General features: G+C 40.4%; 1 protein-coding gene across 5 annotated transcripts in view; it reads right to left on the reverse strand.

Moving 5' to 3' along the window:
- The window catches only part of CACNA2D1 (calcium voltage-gated channel auxiliary subunit alpha2delta 1), a 370,898-nt gene that overhangs the window by 179,751 nt on the left and 165,029 nt on the right, over positions 1-26,118 (reverse strand). For all 5 annotated transcript variants that reach the window (XM_081023487.1, XM_081023486.1, XM_081023485.1 and 2 more), the window contains exon 4: positions 11,196-11,255. In XM_081023487.1, the coding sequence (XP_080879613.1) occupies positions 11,196-11,255 (60 nt within the window). The remainder of the gene's footprint in view (positions 1-11,195; positions 11,256-26,118) is intronic.

Raw genomic sequence — 26,118 nt, forward strand, 5'->3', positions numbered from 1 at the left:
AGTAAACTGTACATATGAAAGTAGTAAACAGCCATACATCATGTCTGACAAGTTATCTATGTAGACTAGTATTGTCTAACTGGAAACAACTTTTTAGGGCATCAGGAAGTGGTCCTACATTGCCTATTATTTCATCTTCTTAAGTGTAGATGCTGGGGGTTTAATTCATGGGCTCTTTTGCTGAGCTATGGAATCTTCCTTTGTCAACTAACTGCACTTTGTAGACCTTGAAATGGTCTTAAAACATGGAATAATTTGGTTTATTAAGTTTGGACCACACCTGGATAGGAGAAGTTCCATGTAAGCTATCATGGGGTACTTGAAACAAGGGCAAGCAACAATAAACCAACAATAGCTGTGTTCATATAGTCATACTAGCAAACCAACAAGCACAGGCTGTCCACAACTTTAGCAATACAGGTGAAGAAAAGCCCAAAGACTATTTATGTTTGCATGCACCGGTACTTCATTTTCTGTATTTGATTACCAGTGGTAGATTTGTGATCTGTGGAGTCTTCTGTGCACAGACATTATCCATTCATCTAAATAAATGTGATTATGTCAAAAAAAATGATAGAGCAAAATACGTAAGAATCACTTCATTAATAACATGGTTTTTGTTTGTTTTTTCTTATTACATTATTAAATAGAGACTTTTTGTTTCTAATTAATGATATATGCTTTTAATGTTTGATGTTTTATTATGCTTTTATATTTGTTGGAAGCCACCCAGAGTGGCTAGGGCAAGTCAGTCACATGGACAGGGTACAAATAATAATAAAATAATAATAATAATAATAATAATAATAATAATAATTGCTGCTGCTGCTGCTACTACTACTCCTACTCCTACAAAGGTATTTTAGGAGCAAAATGAATGATACTTCAAAGATTGTCAGAAAATATTCACATATGTTAAATGCTCTTGTGCTATAGCAGAATGTAAATATTTCTGCAGCTAAACTGAATTAAAGTACAATACAGATTTAAACTTTTTTTGTATTCTCCCCTTCCCTTCCTTATCCACTTAGCCTAATTAAGCTATTGTCTTAATTCCATCCACCATTAATGAGGATGAAATTTGGCAAAACATTTAAAAAAAAAAAAAATTGTTGAACCAAGCATCCCCTTCCATTAGAAAATGGTATATGTAAGAAAAACCAAACCCATTTATTTTACAAACAGACTTACATTTTGTGTAACTCAGAGATACTGAAAGAAGCAAGAAAGAACCAAACAGCAAGACTGTTCAGGGAAGCTGAGTCCTGATCTTTTCTACTGTGTAGATGTGGCCCTCAAGTAAACAATTATGAGCATGCTCAGAACAGATTATTGCCTCCTTTGCATAACAGAAAATAAGACTTGCTAATGTGGTTAGTTTGCCATCGTGGTGATGAGAGGCAGAGGAAACTACACAACCACAGCTTAGAGCCAGGAGCTCTCTTCACTAACCACAAGCTATAGCTCACCCTGCATCAGTTATCTACTACGATAGATGACAAGAACCAAGAGTACTTGCACCCCTTTGTAAAAATGGATAACCACAACCCTCGTACCTTTGCACCACTGAGGACAGACTTAATCAGTGCTATTTTTCTAGAAAATGAGGTGCTGGAACTCACCATGAGCGCCTCCCCTGCTCTCTTATAGGTGCAATGGCGACCACCTGAGAGGTGCTGGAACAGAGTTTCAGTAAGTTCCAGCTGAAAAGCCCTAGACTTTAATTATCACTGCTCCCACCTGACACAGTAACAGTATTAGGAAAACCTAGGCATGCCCGCTTGTGACAGGCTTGGGGGGAAATTCTTCTGTTAGAAAGCATTTCAAGAAAGGAATAAAACCATAAAGTAGCCTCTTTAAAAGAATACCATGAGCAAGGTAAACCTATTCATACAAATAGGTTTACCTATATCTATTAACAAAAATGTGGGGGGACAACAAGGTGCACACAATAGACTAAGTACTATCAGCTTAGAGGAGAAGGCACATTATTTTCTTGTAAAGTGTAGGAAAATAATGTCATAAAGCTGGCATCGCACTGCTGAATAAGCAGACCTATCATTCATATTTTTTTAATCCTATGAAGATAGACCCTCTTTGAACTATCTTATTTTGCAGTGTCGTGGCTCCTTATGTTCCTTTGTAGACCGCCTACTTCATTAGATGTATCTAATTGCTTGGAATTTGGCTTAATTGACTGTCCTCTGTGAAAAAATGAACCCCAAGTATCCTTTCAATTAACATCACCACATTGTCCCTCACATCTTCCACTTCAGAAAGAAAATGTGGTGATGGGGGAAATAATCCAAACACTATGTTTAATATCTAGCTAAATATGCTTCAGAAGTGTAACTTGCTTATTCAAAGCTCCTCCACACAAATACATCCTACGGTGTTTTATCATACTCTGAAGGGGTGTGTATGTGAGTGTTGTTGGTGTAATGTGAACAATGGGTTAAATTACAGTGCTAGGGCTCATGTCTTGAGTTAGCATATGTCCCACATCTGCATGTTCAGAGATAAGAGACCAGGTGTGCTGAGTTACTCTAGCAACACCAGCAAGGCCAAGTGTATGACTTCTGGAGTCGTTCCTGTTGGTTCAGGAATATAGAGACATTGTATGGTCTCTTGGCTAGGGCATTGTTTTCATTATGCCTTGTCCTGTCCTGATGTTCTCCTGTTTCGCTGTCAGGGTCTTACTCTGAATCTGTGAGAGTTAAGGGGAAATGCTGTGGGTTTTACACAGCAGCATTAGCTAGCATAGTGATGGTGTTTGTGGATCTGTACATATGTATCTTTACCTGAAAGATCAGAATAACTGTACATAGTAGATAGCAGTATTTAGCTATTCTTCTGGGGCTCTCCATACTCTGATGATACATCACACTGGCTGAGGTGTGGTGAACTTCCAACTGACTTCCACAAGTCACCAACAAGTGTGTGTGTGTGTGTGTGTGTGTGTGTGTAAAAGAACATGTGACCAAATCTTTCTGCCTCTCACAAAAAACATACAGCATACAGAATTTACAAATAATGAATGACCATCACATGATATCATAGATGTAGGAAATCATAATATGAAGATCATTGGTTTGCTGTGGTGGGACAAATAAAGACCAGATCATCAAAATCCCACACACTCATTCTGTGTCCACTACGGAAATGCTATGAACCTATTTCTGAATTTAATCTAAATCTTTATAAATATAGGCAAATAAATACATAGAAACAAGAAGAATTGTGAAAGGTACTAGTAGGTTAGTAGCTTGTGAGTTCATTAGAGTGGTGTACAACTGCTCTTCTTGAGAAGGTGGGACAAGAGTGGGGAGTCATTCCTCTGGAAGTTCAAGAGCATAGCATTAGAATTGTTATACTACATGCATACGCAAGGAAATGTTCAAGAAGTCAAAGCAGGCATTTGCCAATGCAGAGAACATTCAGCAAATTAATTGATCCCTTAGAAACCTGAGGAACAAGCAGCTCTGAAGTCCTGGGATTCACAACTGCAACAGAAAACAATGAAACTGCAGAGCACAAGTTCTATCTAGTAACTTTGGCTGATTTGTTTGCTAGCAGCCGTAGAAAATCACCACTTCACTTCACTAGGCACTTGTCTTTTTCTGCCACTGTGTTTATGAGGCATGGTTATTGCTGGGGTTTGTTTTTGTGTTTTGTAAAATATTTATAAAGAGAAATGTTTGCTGACTATTAAAAAAGAAAGTAAGCATGCATATGGCCTTGTAAACTGTACAAATGGGAGCCAACTCCTAGGGGTTGAGGTTCCTTTGGGGGCCCCAATAAAATATTTGAGAGGAACGGGCCCCCAAAGTTGATGGGCATCGTCATTCAAATGGTGTTCATGCGCTGTGTCTTGTGGTTGATTATGCAGAGTGGGGCTTACCTGCCCCCCCCCCAATATTTTATTCAAGTTGCCCCTCCTGATTGTACACATTGGTCAGTAGTCAAAGTAGAACATGGATGGCTAGTCTCTAGCAGGGCAATGTTGACCTAGTGAGGGTCAAACGACTGCAGATTTGGACCTGGATCACACTCATGAAAACACATCTATTCACAAAGGGACTTTTCTATGAATACGTCACGTTGCTGTCCTGTACCACTAACATGAGTTTGACCAAACTGCGGGAGGCAGTGGAAGACAGGAGTGCCTGGCGTTCTCTGGTCCATGGGGTCACGAGGAGCCGGACACGACTAAACAACTAAACAACAACAAACCACATATTGCATTCACTTTTAACAGATAAGAAGTTGCTCCTTTGCAATTATATAGTTATTTAATTTTAATTGGACAATCATCTGATTAATTTGTTAAAAGCTAGAAAGCCAATCAGCATTTTATTAAGAAAAACTTTAATCTTTTAACTTTAATCTTTTACGGCCCTACTTTCCAGACTGCAGCTGCTCTCCAGGAGTCAGCTCTTACCAACTTGAAATAGCTATTAAATCTGCAGCTCCATCTGGAATGGAAAATGGCAGATAAAATAATTAGAATCTTACAGCAGTGTTAAGAGGTCTTTGGAGGTGCTTAGAAAGCAGGGGAAGAGAGAAGACATCAGCTTCCAGTAAGCTTCGGTTAACAATGCAGTCTGTTCATTACACAAGGCTAAAGTACCTGCAAGGTGCTAATTAATTCAATACCATCATGCATTTTGTTTTTAATAAGGTGTTTGTTGGGGAGGGTGGATTGTTAGACTGAAAAGGATAATGCATCTGTGTTTTCTTTCCAGTGGTATTTAAATGGCACAAAAAATTGAAGTGGCACAGGACTCAGTTTCCGCCTTTCAGAAGCTAAGCCATTTCTAATTAGTTTTGTGATCAATACGTGGAGGTGATCCATGACCCTGGTTCATACATCTAGCTAAAATTGAATGACTAAAAAAATATAAGAAGCCCAAAAGCTTTGCGAACATTCTTCCCAATCAGATGTAGGCTGTAGCAGACAATGAAGAGGGGTGCCAGTGTTCACCTAACCTGCAGTCACCTGTGTTGCTACTGAATACAGTACAAAGACAAGGAAAGGTGGCGAAGTCAGCACGGTGCACCGGCCGGGTGCCATATTGGTTTCACTGGCGCATTTGCACTGCGCCAAGCTTGCCACCACCTCTCCCTTCTCCCTCACAGTCTTAGCAGCAATGTGGGCAGTTAGAGGCCAGGTGAGTGCCACTGTCTGCTACAGATAATTTTATTTTTTGTTTTCTGATCTTTTCACCATGTGATCCTTTGCTTTAAAAAGTTTGCATATCCAGATGAAATGGAATAAATTTGAATTATACTCTATGCTGGCCCCATGGCTGTGAAAGTCCCTCTTGGTGGGTCTGCACCCAATCTCTATGCTGCAGACTCTTTTCAGCATCCTGGAAACAGCCATGTGCCCAAACCATTAGTCAAGACACCTTCAGAAACTTCTGTATATAACTCAATGCTCTGAATCAATATCTATCAGCAAGCTTTAATATACTGTATCTCAAGCAATTAAAGCGGAGGACTTATTTTAGGAAAGATACTGGTTGTACCTAATAACTACTTCCTAGAAGACACTTGCATTTTTCTGCATACATATAAGTAGAAGGCAAATGTAGCAGAAAGACCCAGCTTGTTAAAATTCAAATTGTATACTCCTTACATTTTTATGTGAAGGGACAATTAATATCATGGACTCGGCTGCAAGAAAATTGCTCCAGCTAACCAACCATTTCAGTTCAATCAAATGTAACTTCAAATATAACTGTAAAATGCCCAATTCAGAGAATATCATTTATTTTATATGCATCCTTATCCATTCCCTCTTCAAAGCATAACACTTCTTCTTCAAGAAAAGAAAAGCAGCTCCTTGCACTTTAAAATCAGCATTGAGCATACCAAGTTCATTTTCAAACATATCGGCCTGTACTTCCATGTCACAACTAAGTTAATATTTTAGTTGATAAATCAAATGATCTTTGTCCTGGAGAGGACTGGCGCGTGGTCTCTTTCTGCGCCAGAGAACTGATCAAGCTGGAAAGGCATAGATCTGGACAGTAACCACAACTGAACACTACTGAAAACACCATGTGAGAACAGGACATAACAGAATTAAAATAGACTAAGAAGAAAAGGGACAGGTCATGTTCAGATAAGTGACATGATGATAAAGATAACCAGGCAAGGAAGAATGGCAATTAAATGTTTTTTTCCCCTCCCAATGTACCAACAATTCAGTATTGTGCATTTTTCCTTTACAGTAATTTGTGAAGATTCTTCAGAGTCTGTGACACTTCTGTAATATGCACCTAATATATGCAGATAAAGTCCATTTTAATTAGCAGCGTGTTCAAATTTGGTGTGGGGAAGAATTATGAGCCAATACTTAATAAAAACTGCTGCCTTTTAATTTGAGTGTACATTTAACAAGGTCTCTACCATTCCTTTGCAATCTTAAGTCACCCTTTTTAGTAATTATCCCATTCACTTCGGCTTTAAATTATAGATGCAAGCATTAAAAAGCTATTAAAACTTTATTATAGAAGGTGCCATTAAAAATGAATGGAAAATCGAGGTTGAAAGATGCATTCTGTAAAATAGATTTTTCTTTTTTGCCCCTCTTCCAAGGTAGGACTTCCAGTGCATTGACAGTATCCAAAGAGGGATGTTTGAAATGAGCATGAGAGGCTGAGGCGTGATGTTTGGCATTTCAATATGAAACATTGGCAGGTTTGTGAAATTCAGAATTTGCTTGTGTGCTTAGGAGTTCTTTGCCTGCACGTAAAGGGTAGTAGAAAAAAGACAGTCACGGAACTGAGGAATTGCACAAAACAAATGAAATACCATGAAAATCCCTGAAATGAGAAGTAATTGACTAGAAATATTATCTAATGGAAATAAACTAAATAATAAGAATCAAAAAGTTTAAGGAAAAAATTAGAAAAACCTAAAATTGAACAAAGCCTTAACAGGATACCGGCTACAAACCTTGTTTCACTGAACTATTCAGTTTCCTCAGAAGGAAATAGAAAAATCATAAACCTTAAATGACCAAAATTCAAAAAAGGGGGGTATTCCTTTCTTTGAATTTGTGCCATTTAGGTTTTTTAAACCTTTTTGTAAAGGCAACACTAGAATTTTCACACCTGAGTCCTCAACTCTTTATTACTGTGCTTTGCTTCCTTTAAGTTGGGCTTTGTCTAAAACTTGCCATTTAGTTTTTCAAACCTTTTTTGTAAATTCAGTATTAGAAACTGTATCTTTGAGTCCTCAATCCTTTATTACTGCGCTTTGCTTCACCTAGGTCGAGATAGGATTATAATACTTCAGAATTTTTGGGAGTTTTACCCCCTTTTTTGAATATTTCCATTAGATAATATTTCTAGCCGATTACTTCTCGTTTCAGGGATTTTCACGGTATTTCATTTGTTTTGTGCACATAAAGGGTGGCATATAAATAAAGTAAGAAATGTAATGAATAAGTTGTATGATTCAACTTGCTTTATCCCTTCCACCACATTTTAGCTCATTTCCTATTAGCTTAGGGGTCAGCAAACTTACCGTGCCTTGGGCCGGTGTCTCCAGCACTGATCGCACGGCGGGCCGGAGGGAACGGAAGCGCGTGCCCATATGCGTGCGCACATGCTATTTCCGGCACACTTCCGGGTCGGAGGAGCACCGGAAATAGCTTGTGCACATGTGCACGGGCCTCCTCCAACCCAGATGTGCACCGGAAATAACACATGTGCAAATAACGCTTGCACATGCGCACAAGCTATTTCTGGTGCTCCTCCGACCTGGAAGTGGGCAGCCACGCAGCACAGTGCCGCTAAGAGCGGGCAGTGGCGGTGGGTGGCGGGGGTCGCCGCGGCTGGATAAACGAGTCCCTCAGGCCTTATCCAGCCCACGGCCCTTAGTTTGGGAACCCCTGTAGTAGCTTCTTCCAAGGAACAACCTTCTGTCCCTCTCAGGGCTGTTTGTGTGGCTGCTGTCCCCATGCTGTTGAGTCCCTCTCCCCATCCATCATGCTCAAGGCTGAATCAGCTGTAATGTTGATCAATGGGTTGCTACCAAAACAACAACTTCTCATTGGGCCCTTCTTCTCACCCTTTTAAGTAGAGGGCTGCTAGCACACCCCTAGTGTGAATACATGACATGTGACATGCATCCAAGATGTCTGTACATCAGCACAGACATCTGCACAGTGAAAGACTTCTTTCCTTATGATGATAAGTGTGATGGCAGAAATGTCTGTGAGGAAAGGTAAGAAGGTGGGAGCAGCTGCCGCTCTTTTTGGAGAAGCCAGCAGCATGACCTCCCACTACTCATCAATCCTGGCCAGCTCCCACCAGTGCCATGGCAGCAGTTAAGTGCCAAAACCCACCAGCTCCACCTTCCGCCCTATGGGAAGGGGAAATGAAGGAAGAAAAAGAGATGTGAATGACTCTGAAGGAAGCAGGACAGCATTGTGAGATCCAGAGCAATGGAATGGAGGAGGTGAAAGAGGTGAGAAATGGAGAAGCTGGCACCGGGGCAGCTAGAGACAAACAAGGACAAGAATATAGGGCCACCCCAGCCTATCATATAGGACCACAGCCAGCATCTAAAAATATACACGGTGTTGTATCAATAGTTGTGCTATAGGAAAACAGCTCACACAATCCCACTTCTGCTTCCCCATCCATGAGAGGCACAAATACAAGATGGGGGACACCTGGCTTGAGAGCAGTACATGTGAAAAGGATCTAGGAGTCTTGGTTGACCACAAACTTGACATGAGCCAACAGTGTGACGCGGCAGCTAAAAAAGCCAATGCAATTCTGGGCTGCATCAATAGGAGTATAGCATCTAGATCAAGGGAAGTAATAGTGCCACTGTATTCTGCTCTGGTCAGACCTCACCTGGAGTACTGTGTCCAGTTCTGGGCACCACAGTTCAAGAAGGACACTGACAAACTGGAACGTGTCCAGAGGAGGGCAACTAAAATGGTCAAAGGCCTGGAAACGATGCCTTATGAGGAACGGCTAAGGGAGCTGGGCATGTTTAGCCTGGAGAAGAGGAGGTTAAGGGGTGATATGATAGCCATGTTCAAATATATAAAAGGATGTCACATAGAGGAGGGAGAAAGGTTGTTTTCTGCTGCTCCAGAGAAGCGGACACAGAGCAATGGATCCAAACTACAAGAAAGAAGATTCCACCTAAACATTAGGAAGAACTTCCTGACAGTAAGAGCTGTTCGACAGTGGAATTTGCTGCCAAGGAGTGTGGTGGAGTCTCCTTCTTTGGAGGTCTTTAAGCAGAGGCTTGACAACCATATGACAGGAGTGCTCTGATGGTGTTTCCTGCTTGGCAGGGGGTTGGACTCGATGGCCCTTGTGGTCTCTTCCAACTCTATGATTCTATGATTCTATGATTCTATGATTCTATGATCCTCCCCGCCTCTGCTTAAGAGCCTCCCCCAAAATCCTCAACAAATGGTTGGGGATCTGAATGCAGGCAGGAGCGCTGGGTCATGTGGGGCTGCAGTGCTAGATCTTGCTCCAGCAGAAGCTTCAACTTGCCAGTCAAGATCATTGCTGATTTGGAGCTAACATGAAGCCAAACCAATCTCCATTCCCCCTCCCAAAGAGGTTTGCTTTGTCTGTAACTCATGCTGTACTGCAAGGATTCCATCACCCCAAAAGAAGTAGGGTACTATATATATACCAATGAGCTCAATTTCACCCAGAGGACAAGTGTTCCTTGCTCAAGTCCAATGGCAAAAAAGACATCCTACAGAGCTGATTCCATTTCGTAAAACAGCCATTAGAAAAATGAAAAATTACACTGAAAGGTACGCTTAGCAGACAGATCCGTGTGCAAACTAATTTGAACAGACATTTTCTTTTAAAAGTAGGCCAGAAGAAATGAATGATTACTTCTGGCTAAAACTGAGCAAATTAAATTATGAGAAGCTTAATACGTTTATTCAAAATTAAATTGCATAACCTAATGTCAAGGTTATTATATTCTATATACACCATTTCCTCATCCCAGTTCAAAAGAGAAAGGTGCATGCTTTGTTTCATGTGTTAACGCTAGAATTTCTTTCACTGAATGCATTCATAAAATATTATATTTCTCAGTACAATTTGGCAAAACTTTCCTGGCAGTGAAATTGGATGAATTCTGTGCACCTTGTGCCAGAATGTACAAGTCCGCCATCTTTTCTTCTTATTGAAAACACAGGAAAATAAAGTGAAACTGCAGGAGAGTGTTTATCAAGTCAGCCACCCACCCACCCAAGTTCTGTATAGTTGGAAAATTCCAACCAAACTAGAATTGCCACTGAAATTTTGCTTCCAGCAAATTTCAAAGTAAATGCACAATGAAAAGGACATCTTGGGGGGTTCCTAACATTAGTTACACCTACATTTCATATACAGGCAGTATTACCAAGAGACTGATGCCAGCAAGGGCAATGGTGTAGAATAGCTGCAGGCTCAGATGGGAACCCCAGCAAACGTTAGAAATTTGTTTCACTCCTTAAAGAAGGCATGAGATAATATTGATCACATTAATCAAACAATTCCAAGTAAGAACTCTGAGCCACTAGTTGGAATTCTATTTTGGGTCAGTTGCTAATTAAATGACAGAGTCTATCATTTTCTTAAAGGTTCACAACATGTATCTCTTGACTAGCAAAATTTTATCCTGATGTGCATAATGATGGACATATGCTCCTTTTGTAGCCAGAGTTGGAACAGGATTTTAGGAAGCAAGAGATTGTGATATCTCAAAGATATCTCAATGACATCTGGTGAAGTATTAAGAGTAAATCAGGGAAATAATGAATGTGTGAGCTACTCTTAGGCTGGCATCTAAATTAATTTACAGTGCAGTCCTAACCATCAGAAATAAGTCCTCTTGAATTCACTGGGGGCTTACTCTCAGATGAGTGGGGTTGGGATTGCAGCTCAAATCTCACTTCCACATCACAGATTTAACATTGATTTTAATAAGTTATCATGGCATTACAAATGTTTGAGAGTCAATCTCCACTGTTCGTTAACTACAAAACAAACTAGCAAAGTTTTCCTCAACAGCATCCAACTGTATACATAAGGCATATCTTGAGGCAGCCAGGTTGAAACAAGGATGAAATGTACAAAGCATACTGGAAAATTAGAAAATGGGAACCATCAATATTTGGAAAAAAAGAGTGAAGAAAAACTCACCGCAAACTCATCCTGCCACTGATGTTCTTTCTGAAATCTCTCTGCTGCTTCAGCAAGGCGCTAAAGGAATGAAAATAATAAGGTTTAGCTGTCAAATAATTTTCAAACAAGGTGCATTGCAAATTAAAGGGATCCTACTATCTTCCCAATATAAAACACCTGGTCAACAACACTGAGAACATGTGCGCACTAAAGACTTACATTAGTATACTCGTGGAATCACCTCAGTTAAGTTCCTCTCAACAAAGTACAGTCCTCAGGGACTTCAGTTACTATTAAGTCAGTTTAAACTGTAATGTACACACATTAGTGACCAAAGGTATCTTATGACAAATATGATGGCACCTGCCCTGAGAATCTGCGGAGCAAACAAGTTTAAAATCTAAACAAATATTCTTCAGTTGTAAGCAAGTTCTACAGAACAAGAGCCATATCAATTGCACTTCTGAAAGATCATATGAATGTGACTTTCAGCATCCTATTATAAGTATTTCGCATCTATATAATCTTTCCCTTCCTCCACTGTGCTTTGTTTATGTATTCCAACTTCCTTATATTTAATTGTATCATATTTTAAATTGAGGTTTTTAGTTTTCTTGGAGGGTTCTTTTATCACAACAGAAAGACAGGGTACAAACAAATAAAATCTGATTTGTTTGCAACACACAAATAATCTCATCCACTTCTTTTTGAATATGAGATAACAATCTCATCCACTTCTTTTTTCTATTCAGTGATCCACAGCAATTCATTTTACCAAAGTTGTTGAGAACACAGAAATGCATGTCCATAATGTTAATGAAGTGGAAGTACTAAGAAACTGGGAAGGAAGTGATCATGTCCTCTGGGTTTCAAGGGAGGCAAGTGAAAGGTGAGTGTAGTTAGACTCTAGACTTTAAGAAGGCCAATTTCAAAAAGTTTAAAGAGATACTGGGTGAGATCCCTTGGTCAGAATCAGAAATACTCAAAGAGAAGTGAGTCCAAAATGGATTGGAGTTTCTAAAAGGAGAAATATTGAAGGCCAAAATGCAGACAATTCCAACAAGAAAGAAAAGTGGGAGGCATCTAAGGAAACTGGTGTGGCTGCATAAGAAACTTACAGATGAGAGTTAAGATATGGAAGAAAGGGGAAATCAGAAAGTAGAAGTATACACGAATAGCCAACAGTTGCAGGGGGAAGGCCAGGCTGACTAAAGTTCAGAATGAGTTCAGGCTTGCAAGAGTGGTTAAAAATAATAATAAAAGTTTCCTTGGCTATGTCCAAAGTAAGAGGAAAAACCAGCAGGTGGTCAGTCCTCTGTGTGGAGAATATGGAAAAATGCTTTTGGGTGACAGAAGAAGGTGAAACTACTCAACATCTACTTTGGCCAACCTGGTGATAACTGAATAAATGATGTGGGGAGGGAGGTGCAGCCCAAAATAGGAAAAGAGGTAGTAAGGGAACACCTAGCTACTGTAAATGAATTCAAATCTCCAGGGCCTGGTGAGCTGTATCTAAGGGTACTAAAGGAGCTTGCAGGTGTAATGGTGTAATCTTGGAGCCTTTGTCTATGATCTTTGGGCATTCTTGGAAAACAGGTAAGGTCCCTGCAGACTGGAGGAGGGCAAATGTTGTCCCCATTTCTTTCTTTTTCATTTTTTGATGGAATTACAAACTGTGTGGATCAGGAGAATGCTGTGGAAATATGATAGCCATCTTCAAATATCTTAAGGGCTGTCAAATGGAAGATGGAGCAAGCTTGTTTTCTCCTGCTCTGGAGGGTGGGACTAAAACCAGTGGCTTCAAGTTACAAGAAAGGAGATTCCAACTAAACATCAGGAGTAACTTTCTGACAGTACAGTGGTACCTCAGGTTACATACGCTTCAGGTTACATACGCTTCAGGTTGCAGACTCCGCTAACCCAGAAATAATGCTTCAGGTTAAGAACTTTGCTTCAGGATGAGAACAGAAATCATGCTCCGGCGGCGCAGCGCCAGCAGGAGGCGCCATTAGCTAAAGTGGTGCTTCACGTTAAGAATAGTTTCAGGTTAAGAATGGACCTCTGGAACGAATTAAGTACTTAACCCGAGGTACCACCATAGTAGCTGTTCAACTGTAGAACATTCTCGCTTGGGAGGTAGTGGACACTCCTTCCTTGGAAGTTTTTAAACAGAGGCTGGGTGTCCCTCTGTCATGGATGCTTTAGCTGAGATTCCTGCATTACAGGGAGTTGGACTACATAACCCTTTCAGTCCCCTCTAACTCTACAATTCTATGATTCTATGATTGATATTGTTGTTGTTATTGATGACTGCTGACACTGTTTACATCTCAGCAGATTATCATTTATTAACAATAATCTTAAAAACCACTGCAAGCATCAATGTCCCTGCATGTCAGAATTGCATGTCCATGCACATCTCAGAACTATGATCTCTGTTCCTCCAGCAACCTACAATTCAATGAGTCATCTGTTATTAATGCAGAAACAATTATCCTTTTAAAAAAGCTATCTTTGCCCTTGAGCCAGTCTTCCCACTCAGCAAGTGAGGAAAAGGGAAGGTGGTGGATTTCTATTAATCTTTCTGGTGCAGTTGCTAACCCCTTATTCTGTAGGCCAAAATCTACCATAAAATGTAAACGAACAGAAATAGAAGAAACACATAAATTATGATATTTACTTTGTGCGGCCTCTGAACTTTTCTGTTCATTTTACAGAGATATGAAAGATCACCAAAAAGAAAAGGCCGGATCATCCATCAGTCTGAAAACTGGCCGTGCCTTGAAAGGTCTGGCCCAGGCATCCCATGGGCCTCTGTGTTAGTAATCTGAGAAAAGGTTTTGATGTGCTGCCATCAGAAGGAAAGAAACATGAGGAAAAATTATCTGATCTAAAAAGAGCAGCTCCCAAGGAGGCTTATTCATCTTCACATTTTATTTTGTTTTATTAGTCACTTCTTTATCTCTTCTCGACCAGCACACAATTCTGACAGCTAATATGATGACCCTTTTTAAAAGGTATCACAATAGTATACAGTACAATAAGATCTGCCCTTTTGTGCTGCTCACAACCCGCTTTAAGTAGTTGAAGTATGCACATCTGAAAGCCTCTTAATACTTCAGGCTATTATTATACTTTGTGAAAACAGTCATTACACCTCTGTCTGCGAGACTAAAAACTAACAGACAAAAAGCAGGATTCTAAGGAATTACTGTTATGCAAGCAATACCCAAGGCAGTGGCGGAGCTTCATGCTCCAGCACCGGGGGCAGAGAGCAGGCGGGGCTGGGGCTGGCACGCACCCCAGGGGTGGGGCGCACGTCCTGGGGGCGGGGCATGCCACCCACATGGGTGGGGCGCCCAGTGCGGGCGGGGGGCAGCCACGATGGCACCCTGGGTATCACGCTGCCGGGGGCGGTGCGCTCCCCCCCACACTCCTCTTCCTCTGCCAGTGACCCAAGGAAGCTAAGGGAATATCAAAACATGCCTGAAACAATACAGTAAAGTAAAATTAAATCTATCACTTCAAACCATCATTACTATTTTTTATATCCATCTAATAGCCAGAATTCTCTCTCTTTGTTGTGTTCATTTCCAGAAATCTCACATCACTGTCTTGCAGAAGGAGGTTCTTCAAGTAGCTCTTTATTATGGTAAGCTGGAATAGAACTGACTGCGAACAGCTCAGCCGGCCTGTATTTATAGGCAGCCGGCTGTCAACATTGTAACCACAACAGCCCAGAGTTCCCGCCTAAAATAACTGCCGCGGACCTGAGTGAAAACTATCTACAGACCTGAGTGAAAACTATATACAGTATCCCCCTGTTGGCCCAGGGTGAAACTACACTACATAACAGTTCCCCTACGTTTCCGCAGCTCACACATGGTCAATTGTAGTTCAGTGTTAAAATTGCTTCCTCTCCAAGGTGATGGAAAGTATCGTTCTGGAGTAAACAATCTTCCTCCACCAAGTTAGACATCCAGTTTCATGGCAAAGGGGCAGTCACTTAGCCTCTCTCTTGGACTGGACTAGGCACACACAACCTTTGGTCCACCAAGCTGAATGCTGATCAGCTTGCATTTAGCTTGGTGGACCAAATGTACCAAGTGGACATGGTGGCTTGCTAACCTAGTATCTCATTCCCGCAAGCTCCACCCTTTCATGCCACCATACACAGTTGGTGGGCACATTTGACTTTGTGACTCACAAGTTGAGTCACAGCTTAAGAGCCTCATTAAGTAGGCAAGGCCGGTAAAGGAGTCAGGGTTAAGAGCCAAGGGCCTGCAATGCCCATTGCCAACTTTGGATGTAACACATCAGCTACCTGAACTTCAAAAGGATGATGAGCTTCTCCTTCTGTCTCTCTTTTTGTACAAGCTATCTAGAGCCAATTATTTGGAGGAGGTGAAGTTAGAGACCAGGTATCTCTATGGTTATTCTATGGGTTTGATCTAGTACAGCTAATACAGTTACACTGCAGACACGTCCTCAGAGCTGGACTCTTTCTCATGAGAGCATGCAGCAACACGGGGCTCAGGCTGAGTAAATATCAGCCAATGCACTATTAGTACGTAATGACTGATTCCTGCAGACAAGCAGTAGTGCGAGGCACAATTAGGAAAATACTGAATTATAGAAACTGTAGCATTAAAATATGCTGGAAAGCAATTAAATTTGTTCCAACAGTGTGGAGACACTACAAACTGATCACATATGTGAGGAAAACACTGTGCAGTGCACTATGAGAAATGAGAGTGGCACCAGATTTCCTAGAATCTCATTTCATGGTGGATGAAGTTTTAGTCACAAAAATGCTTTTGTGTCTGCCCAGCATGTTACCAGCCACATTAGGACTGAAAGCCATCCTACTAAGAACATTTTTGCTCAAATCCTCATGCTGCATTTGTTAGCAGCACTAAGGTAACATGACTCACATTGGGTGCACATTACTAATTCATTTTTTTTAATGTTACTTTTCTGAAAAGTCTTAAATGCACATTTGCAGCATGGGCAGTATGTGGCCACCTCCATCACCCTTTTCCACTATTATGTTATACTCTCCAGTGCGGAACATTTTACACATGCTGTTATCAAACACACTTCACTGCAAGAGGCAAACTCAGGTACATCACCAATCTTACACTGAAACATGAGGTGGCAGCCAGTCGCAGATCTCCAGTGCACATTTGTCACATGCATACGGTACATTTATAGGTATGCTCTTAACAGAGGTGTACACCTCTGATAATCTGGCTGAAATCCACTTAACTACTACAAAATTGTAACTAGCAATGGTGGTGGTTAAAGAGTTGCAAAGGGGAAGACTGAAGCCAACTCATCTGTGCTCTTGCCTCTTGCTCTCTCCCTTTGGCGTACAACAGATCTTTATACGATGCATTGTATTAACTTGCAGGGTCAGGAATGATTCTGATGAATTTTTGGTTTCTTCCCAACCTAAGGATTCTTAGGAGACTAAACATCTCCAGTGCATTTAATCTACTTGACAAAGACTTTCCAGCATTTGCTGCTCTGATCCTAGTAATTATGTTTTAAAATACAATCAGTTGTTCTCCATAATTATATTCTCCACGTATTCTGCAAGGCAGTTATGCCACTTAATAGCCCTTACAGGGAAATGTTACTTCTTTTCCATAGATGGGAAGTATAGATCGAGGGATTACTTTTCTGTTCACTGCTAAGTAATATAATTCTACATTTTTGTATAATCCGCCCGGTGCAGAATTGACATTAACCTCACTGAAAGGAATGCCTGAGGAATGCCCTGAGGAATGCCTCTTTACAATTGCCTTTTGTATACTGGGATTTGGGCTGCAGAAATTGCTATCAGGGTGTGCTCTAATGATAATTACAAGCCATGATGTCAGTTAAAGACCATTGAGGAAGGGGGTGGGTTAACTAGCCTGACATGGAGGTGAAATGGAGGCTTTTTCCAGTTATTTTATTATTTTAGTGAAGGTTCTTATCCACAATGGCTACGGGTAAAGAAATAGGATTGCAATTTAGTGCTATCCTATAGTCTTGTGCAGTCTTCTCCAATTTTGCATCCTCAAGATTTCTGGACTACAACTCCTATTATCCCTGACCATTGGCCATGGACCATTGGCCATGCTGGCTGGTGCTGATGCGAGTTGTAGTTTGGAACATGTTGAGGGCACCAGTTTGGGGAAGTGTGGTTCTGCAAATGTAATATATTTCATAAATAAGCATTGTATGACAAATACAATGTTTTGCATTATATATATATTTTAACTGAAGTCTCTGCTTAATCTCAATGGAATTTAAATAGTGCCAACCCGCTGACACATAAAATTATACTACTGGCATTAGCTCTCTTTTTCCTTTGACACATTTGATTGTAAATATTCATATGCCAAGTTATCAGCAAAAAAAGTCTCTCTCTCACAAACGGAAACCTGGAATACCTCGTGAATGGTGCTGACACAGGCTTATTTCTTTGTAATATTTTACACAATTCAGTACATTTATTCTTCCTGGTGTTTTTATCACATTACCATATATGATTTTCTCCTAGGGTATTTGAGAAAGAAAAATACCCAAAGACACATAATGAAACAGAAGTGTATATACCAATTCAATTTCCAGGGAATAAGATATTGCATATCACATCACACTCTGTAAATGTCTAAGGGATTTTCTTTTTAAAAAATGAAGTATTGTGGCTTCTGTGTGCCTATTGTGCTGCAAATATTTCTGAATGTTGCAGAGTAGATAAGTGAATGCTTCCTCTCCAGCACAGGGGCTATAAGACAGAACATGCTTGAAAAGGGAGGGCAGAAAAGACGTCAAAAGAAAGAGCAAGTTGACAAGGGAGGTATTAGACTGGAACCATAGCCAGGATGTAGCTCCCATGTGTACCAGGCACTGCCTATGGGAGCAGCACCCGGAAACTGACTGTATGAAACATCAACAGAGTCTATACACTTCACCCAATAATTATTGAAGCCACCCTCAACTATTCAAGCTATTAACAAGTGTATTTAGGCTAGCCACCTTTAACCCCCCCCCCCATGCGTTCATATGTATGATATGATCTTCCCAAGGTAGCAGGAAGACATGAACACACTCCCAGCCACTTCTGGTCCACATCCCCACTTCTGGACCAGATGGTTGTATGCTTAATCCATTGGGGGTTATGCATTAGAGGTATTTAAGCACTGGCCAGGGATGCTGTGCTTAAATCCTGCACCACAGATCCTCCTTTCAATATAGGGTTGGACTAGATGACGTCTAAGGTTCACCCCAATTCTTTATTTATATGATCCTATGCGTGAACCTGCTGACATGTAATTAACGTGCTATGAAAAACAAAACAACAACCCAAGAATATGTTTAATTTACTGCAGACTTCCTGGCCTAAATCACGAAAGTAGGGCAAAGCCCTCCAGTGAAAGTGAGCCATGGTTCCCAGAAACAAGTTAAATGCTCTCTTGCTAGAACCCCAGCAAATTGAAAACCCTGCGTTAATTTAAGGCAGGCTATCTACTTCAAGGATTGAAACCTGGAGCTTACCAACCAGTCACCCATTTTTATTAGTGTCAGATGGTGCATTAACCCCTCATCCTCCCCCGACTGTCAGGAGCTGCAGAAATTGAGAGTTTGATAGAACAGCCACAATGCTATGACAACCTGATAGTACCGGGAAATGTTTCAGATGTGAATTTACGATAAGAGAATGCTGTAGCTAAAATATGAAGTAAAATGAGTAGAAAGAGAGTAAGAAATAGCCTTGCAAATTTGTCCTGACAACCAGCAGTAAAATCTTGCGAGAACAGCTTATCCAGTTGGAGAACACTGTTACTTCTTTTTACATACAATTTATTCTGCTCATTTCCAAGACTCTCTTTTTTTAAAATGTCACATTTATGCTGCAATAATTCACAGCCTTTAAACATGAGGACACATTTGTTTTCTCAGGAAGATTCAATGCATGGAACAACTGGTGACACAATTAATATCAAATATAATTTACATTTATGTAACACATTTCAAGGGACACGAGTGGCGCTGTGGGTTAAACCACAGAGCCTAGGACTTGCCGATCAGAAGGACATTGGTTCGAATCCCCGCGACGGGGTGAGCTCCCATTGTCTGGTTCCTGCTCCTGCCAACCTAGCAGTTCAAAGGCACATCAAAGTGCAAGTAGATAAATAGGTACCGCTCTGGCGGGAAGGTAAACAGCATTTCTGTGTGCTGCTCTGGTTCGCCCACATGACCCGGAAGCTGTATGCTGGTTCCCTTGGCCAGTAAAGCGAGATGAGCGTCGCATCCCCAGAGTCGGTCACGACTGGACCTAATGGTCAGGGGTCCCTTTACCTTTAACACATTTCAAAGCGTGAAATGCTCTTCACTAATATTTATTTCTAATCCTTACAACAGCCCTGTAAGGCATGACAGTATCATCACTTCCATATTGCAGATCTGAGTGAAGGTTGGCAGAGAATAAGGAGCAGCCCAAACAAAAGTTCCAGACAGAATGGGGGAAATGTAGAGAATATTTTAAAAAACAGTGTCCCCGATAAATACCTGGTCTTGTTCCGATTAACTTCTGCAGGAAGATTTATGGTTTTTAGGTTACAATTTGGAAAAATCATAAAAATAATTCAAAAAAGAAACAGTTTAGAAGGAGAAAATAGAAAACTGTGTACAGGATGAAGGAAGTTGAAAAAGAAGAATTTGGAATGAAAATATGGTATATATATATATGTGACAAATTTCTCTTTTAATTTTTCTGTTTGTTTTACTGGAGTAAGCTAGTTCCGGTTAAGATGGCGTCTGAGGCAGCAGCTTCTAACGGATCTCTGACCCTATAGCTCGGCTTTAAATGTTTTAAATGCTTTTTCGCAGCCCACTAGTTTTAATTGTAGCCCCCTTGTTGTTTTACTTTATTGGCCTATTTTATTGTTTTATTGCCAGTTGCCTATTACCAAAGACATCTCACCAGCTGCAACACCTCACCAGCTGTAATCTAAAAGCAGAGAGTTTAGGACGAGTCACCGCCTCACAGAGAAGGAACACCAGATGATACCCCCAACTCCAGAGTCTGTCGGAGAGGAATTATAGAACGACTGCAATCTACTCTAATTACTGTGACCTGCTCCACCCCTTAGACTCCCCTCTTCTCCTTTCTTCTGAGTTCTGGTAAAGCACCAGAAACGAGACTGCTGCTGCTTTTGAGGTGGAGGGGGTGGCAAGGGGGTGTTTTACTGTTTTACTGTCTTGTTTGTTTTGCTTTGGGGGTCCATGGGTAGTGGTTTGTTTTGTTTTTGTTGTCGGTGTAATTGATTTATGTGCTAAATAATTTCAATAAAATTAATAAAATATGAAAAAAGAAGGTTGGCATAGAATAGTTGCCTAAGAAAAGCAAGAGAGAATTCGTGGCTCTTTCTAGTGCTAAGGTGGAGATTTCCTAGTTCATGATCCAAAGCATTGCACACCAGCTCTCGCTCTCACCACTTAAATTCAACAGCTCTAGGAAGGCAGTGCACACATGTGCTCCACTGTCTCCTCTGACTGACAGCAGCTCTTCAAGGTTTGGGGAAGGGAGTCCCTCTAAGCCCTCCCTGCAGATGTCAGGGATTGAACCCGAAACTTTCTGCATGCAAAGCAGGTTTCTACCACTGAGATACTGCCTTCTCTAGGTCAACCATCTGAAAGATCAGATACAAACAGAAACTGAGGCTGCCTTTATTTGCCTTTCGCCAAAATCATACAACTCGGTTTAATTTTGAATCCAGTGTCTAGTTCATTCAGAGCAAAGCCATACTTATTCTCCATTTAAATCATTTATCTGATTTTCAACATTTTTAAAGATGCAATCCCCTTGAATATATCATTACATTTGGGTATCAAAGAAATATATCACCTGAACGCTTCTGAAGTCTCATTCTAAAAGGATCTACTCTTTGACTGTCCCACTTTTTTCAAGGTAAACAATTCCGCAGAAATCTTAACTGGGCAAGAAACTATTGCCATATACAGAAGCAGACTAGATACCAATCAAGTTTCATTGCCTCTTAATACATCAAAGGTATGTTCAGCTGATTGTTTAAGACTCCAAACAAATTCAGATGCAGCCTGCAAAAACAAAAAAAATGACTCGCATAGCATTTGATTCCAGAAAGTGCAAATTGAAAGTTCCACAGCTGGCAAATTACAGTCCTTTTTGCAACCCAGCTTGATTTATTAGATAAAGGTAAACAATACCTTGTGCCTCGTTTCTGTATCAAGATTTGAACACTCTCTCCCCATACTAATAAAAAGTCAGGTTTACCAATTAGCTCTCCTTTCTGAATGTCTGCCAATGTGTAATTGTGTACACTAGGAATAAATTGTTTTAGTATAAAAGGATTCTTCTGTACAAAGGAGATTAATTGCTAAACAAAACAATAGCACATTTTGGCATTCCATCACCGATGCAGAAAACGTGGCCATCTAGTAAGGACTAAACTTCATTAACTTTCTGTAAATTTAATTGATGATATTGTATTTAGAATGGCAGCTTGATGTTTGCACACACAAATTTCTAGGCTAGCTTCTTAACTTCACCCAACACATTCAACACATCCAAATAAACACACTTAAGTTCCGGGACTCCAGCATTAAATATAATCATACTGAATAGAAGTTTGACATTGCTTTGACATACCCAACTGTAACCAACATGCCACAAATCTCTGTTTAATGTAGTGCTGTTCCTCCGTAACCTTATATTGGAACGGAGAGGAACATTTGTCTAGATATCAAGAAAAGTCTATGAGAAAGCTGCTGCTCACAGCATGTGCCTTGTGGAATCCTAAGTTTTCCATTTCAGCATCATGCTTCCCATCCATACATACCCTGAGTAGAATAATTCCAATACTTATTCTACTAATATTAATTCCAGTTAATTCCCATGGTTGAAATTTAGCATCTAGAGTCAAAACATATTTATCCTAGGTATTTTAGTGGCTCAAGACTCCTTTGGCCAGAGGCCTACAGCCAACACTTTGCCCTATTTTTTCCTGTTCCCTCTCAAACTCTTTTCAGTAGCAAAACTGTGATACCCTGGATCCTGAAAAGAGATTTCTGAAGAGTTGCTTGTTCTATTAGTTCTAAATGGGTTTTTGTAATGCTTAAAGCTTTGATAACTGAACTCAACAGCCTGGATTTTTCACTGCTGATTTCCAGCAAAGGTGTTTAATTAGGATGTCTCCCACTTCTCTGCATATAAAGGAAAGTTAAAATTACCACCTTCTAACTTACAAGAAAACCACAAAGCATCAAAATCTCGCTTGCATACACAAAACACAACACTCTGTGCCACTTCTGGTGCTACTTTGTTTTGTGAGTCTCTCACACCTCCCATTTATAAAGAGAAACCATCAGCATCATCTGGACCAACAGCACCATACCAGGATGCTGAAAGATTCCCACAGTGCAATATTATAAGCTTTCCATCACCTTTGTCATCTATGTCTTGACACTATTTTGAGCATGCTCTGATTTAGCAAGATCACCAGTTGTTCCTTGCCTCTCTTACCACCAGCAGACAGCTCACCCTTCCCAGACCCCAGTGCAACCAGGGAAGCAACTTACAAAGCAGCCCCCTCCCTAGTAAAAAAAATAGGTACAGATTTGCATAAAATGTCCATGTATTAATTTATAAATTCTAGATTCAAGTTTAGAAATAATAATTCATACTCAGAGTAGAGTCACTGAAACCAATGGATTTACATTAATCTCACCTCACTTAAACTCACTGATTGCAATGGGTCTACTCCAGCTGGGTACCATACCCTTACTGTAATACGATACAACTCACAGGCATTTGAAAACTGGCAGACACTGTTCCTGGAAACCTTGAATTAATTAGCTACAAGGGAATATGACTGTTTTACATAGTTTTTTGAAAACATTTTAGATGCTTTTAAAAAAAAAATATTAGTAATTTCAACGTAACATTTTATCAAAAAACATATCATCCACACACACACCCAGACTTTCCTCAGCTCCTCTCTCTGGTTTATCAACATATGTTATTTTCTGCATGCTACAAAACTGTACAGATCCTTAATTTAACTATCCAAATGTTATCAATAAAAAGTTTGTGAATGTTTATTCAAAGCCTGCCAAGGAGTCCAGTTCGTTTTGTTGTTTCTTTAAATACTTTGTAAAGGGTTCCCATTCATCTTTAAAATCACAGTTATCCTTGTCATGTAGTTTGTGTGTCAATTTTGCCAATTTTGCGTAGTCGATCAATTTTTCTTGCCATAGTTCTTTAGTCGGGATTTCCTCGTTCTTCCATCCGTGTGCTATTAAGACTCTTGCCACCGTTGTCGCATACATAAAGATACTTTTCAGTTTCCTTGTTAGATGCATTTTTATTGCATTTAAATATTTTTATACTTTTTAAAAAAATGTTTAGCCACTTTGGTGTTTTCTATCCTGGATTGCTTTGGTGAGAAACTGCAAGGCCCCTGCTGTCCATGGTCCTTTAGCTTTAAACCATATTTGGACCAGACGGCCTTTCAAACAGACGCTAGAACTCGTGGACATATAGTGAAGTTGAATGTTGGAAGCTTAAGTGTTGGAAGATTCTCCACACCAGTGCATAGTTAAACTGTGGGTTTCGCTCCCACAGGTGGCAGTGATGACCACAACCTTGAGTGGCTTTAAAAGAGGATCAATCAAATGTCCATGCTGTGACTCCACAAGAGGAGGCAGTAATACTTCTGGACAGGAGTTGCTGGAACCCACAGGAAGAGTCCTGTTTGTCGGTTTCCTACAGCTCTCTGTGAGGACAGGATACCACTGGCCTAGTCCGGCAGGCTCTTCTTGTGTTCTCATCGTCTGTACACATGGACAGAGTTATTTCAGTGCTAAAGCCACATGCAGGTAAGTTCATTTGTAGGTGAACAGGGTACATGTGGGATGTTAATTTTGGTAAACATTTTACTCACAGTCCCATCACATATAAATCAGACTATAGGTTTGAAATGACATGGTCATAACTGCAAAGCAGCTCTCCATTAGCATGGATGGGGAAGATGGATCTTCTTGGCTGGGAGGAAAATGAAAACTTTTCCAGCCACTATTACGGAGGATAATTTTCATCTGCTTTCCCTTCAAAATTTGTACTCAAGCTGTCTAAATTATAATGCCAGTATAGCGCTGAATGACATCCTGACTTTACATTGTCAATCTAAGCCTCGGATGTGAAGTGTGACACAAGACACCTACCACTTTTTATTTCAAGAAATGTTGGTTTGTCACTTAATTAAGGCAGAGAGGATGACAGTTCAGAAAAGAAGAAGTTGCTTTTCTGGCAAGGTCTGACACACTGGCCATGGCTTAAACATGATAAAGAAGTCTATGCAAGAAATGCTCAAGTGCTGCTTTAAACCTTAAGGCTTACCTTTGGGAAATGAGGGCTTACGTGACAATCTACTAGCTTTTTTCAAAAAAAAAAGTTTCTATGTAAATGTGACACGTTTCTAAGGCAATTGTCAACATTCACCGATTTCTCCTTGAGTTTTCAAAACTTCAGGTTGTGTTTAATTGTGGTTTGCTTCAGTGCACATGTAAGAGTGCTTATGACATTTTTCTCTCATTTGAATTTCTCCCCAGATTTCCAGGTTCAGGGGGCCAAACTAGATTTTTAAAATAAATCACAGCTCTGCCCTCTCAGATAAGCCTCTGTCATGGTTCTCCACATCTTGAAGGTATTAGGAGGATTAGCATTCACAGGCCTGGCTTGTATGGTTCTGTCAAAGCTATGGTTGTAACTTTTTCAAATTCAGGCAGCACACTGATATGCCAATCTCAAGGTCGTGTATTCAAGCCCCACATTGAGCAAAAGACTCCTGCATTGCCGGGGGTTGATCCTTGTAGTTCTTTCCAATTCTATAATTTGATGATTCCAGTACACAGTTTGTAGGTATCGCCACATCCATGGCTTTACAAGTCTAGTTAAACCTCTCCACTATCGCCAGCTTGACTTCTTTATGGGCCAAAAGATTATGACTCCCATGCTGTTTTAACAACTGAGTCACTTTCTTATTTAAAAGCTATTTTCCACAATCTGTTTGTGATTTCTGAGGCATTCAACTGTCCTCGACACCAACTCTGAAGGCCCTGAACAGCTCTGCCCTCTTTTTGTATTTCAAAGGTACCGTCTAAGCAAATTTGGATAAGATATCCACTACTGTTAGAATAAATGTATAGTCATTATGTTTCTCTAGGAATCTGCTAAATCTGCTTGCCACTGTAAATCAGTATCTGAAACAATTGTCTTGATTCTTTTAAAGTGAATCTTGGCCAGTTTATGCAGGCTGTAGGCAACCCAGTATATAAACTATGCTTTAACTTGGTTTTTAGTTACAAGTTTTGTTCACTTAGACACTTCTCTAAAAAGGAGTTCCACTCCTCCAAAACTTCCATTTTTCAGTAAGGAAGCCATCACACAAAGGCAGCAGTTTGAATCTGTAGATTTCGTCTAACAACAACAAAAACAGACAATTGTTTAACTACTGTATATATAACGAACATAATCACTCTCATTGGTTGTCCCATCCAACATAATACACACTCCTGGAACACCTATAGGGGCCATTTCTTCATAGATAGAGACTGGCATCATTGACTCCTAAAATACGTTACCTTTATTAGTGCTTGTATAGTTAAAGTTAAAGCCGTATAGTTAAAGCCATGGTTTTCTCGGTGATGTATGGAAGTGAGAGCTGGACCATAAAGAAGGCTGATCGCCGAAGAATTGATGCTTTTGAATTATGGTGCTGGAGGAGACTCTTGAGAGTCCCATGGACTGCAAGAAGATCAAACCTATCCATTCTGAAGGAAATCAGCCCTGAGTGCTCACTGGAAAGACAGATCCTGAAGCTGAGGCTCCAATACTTTGGCCACC

Source organism: Podarcis pityusensis (genome assembly GCF_964106645.2).
Source record: "Podarcis pityusensis genome assembly, chromosome: 10".
NCBI lineage: Eukaryota > Metazoa > Chordata > Lepidosauria > Squamata > Lacertidae > Podarcis > Podarcis pityusensis.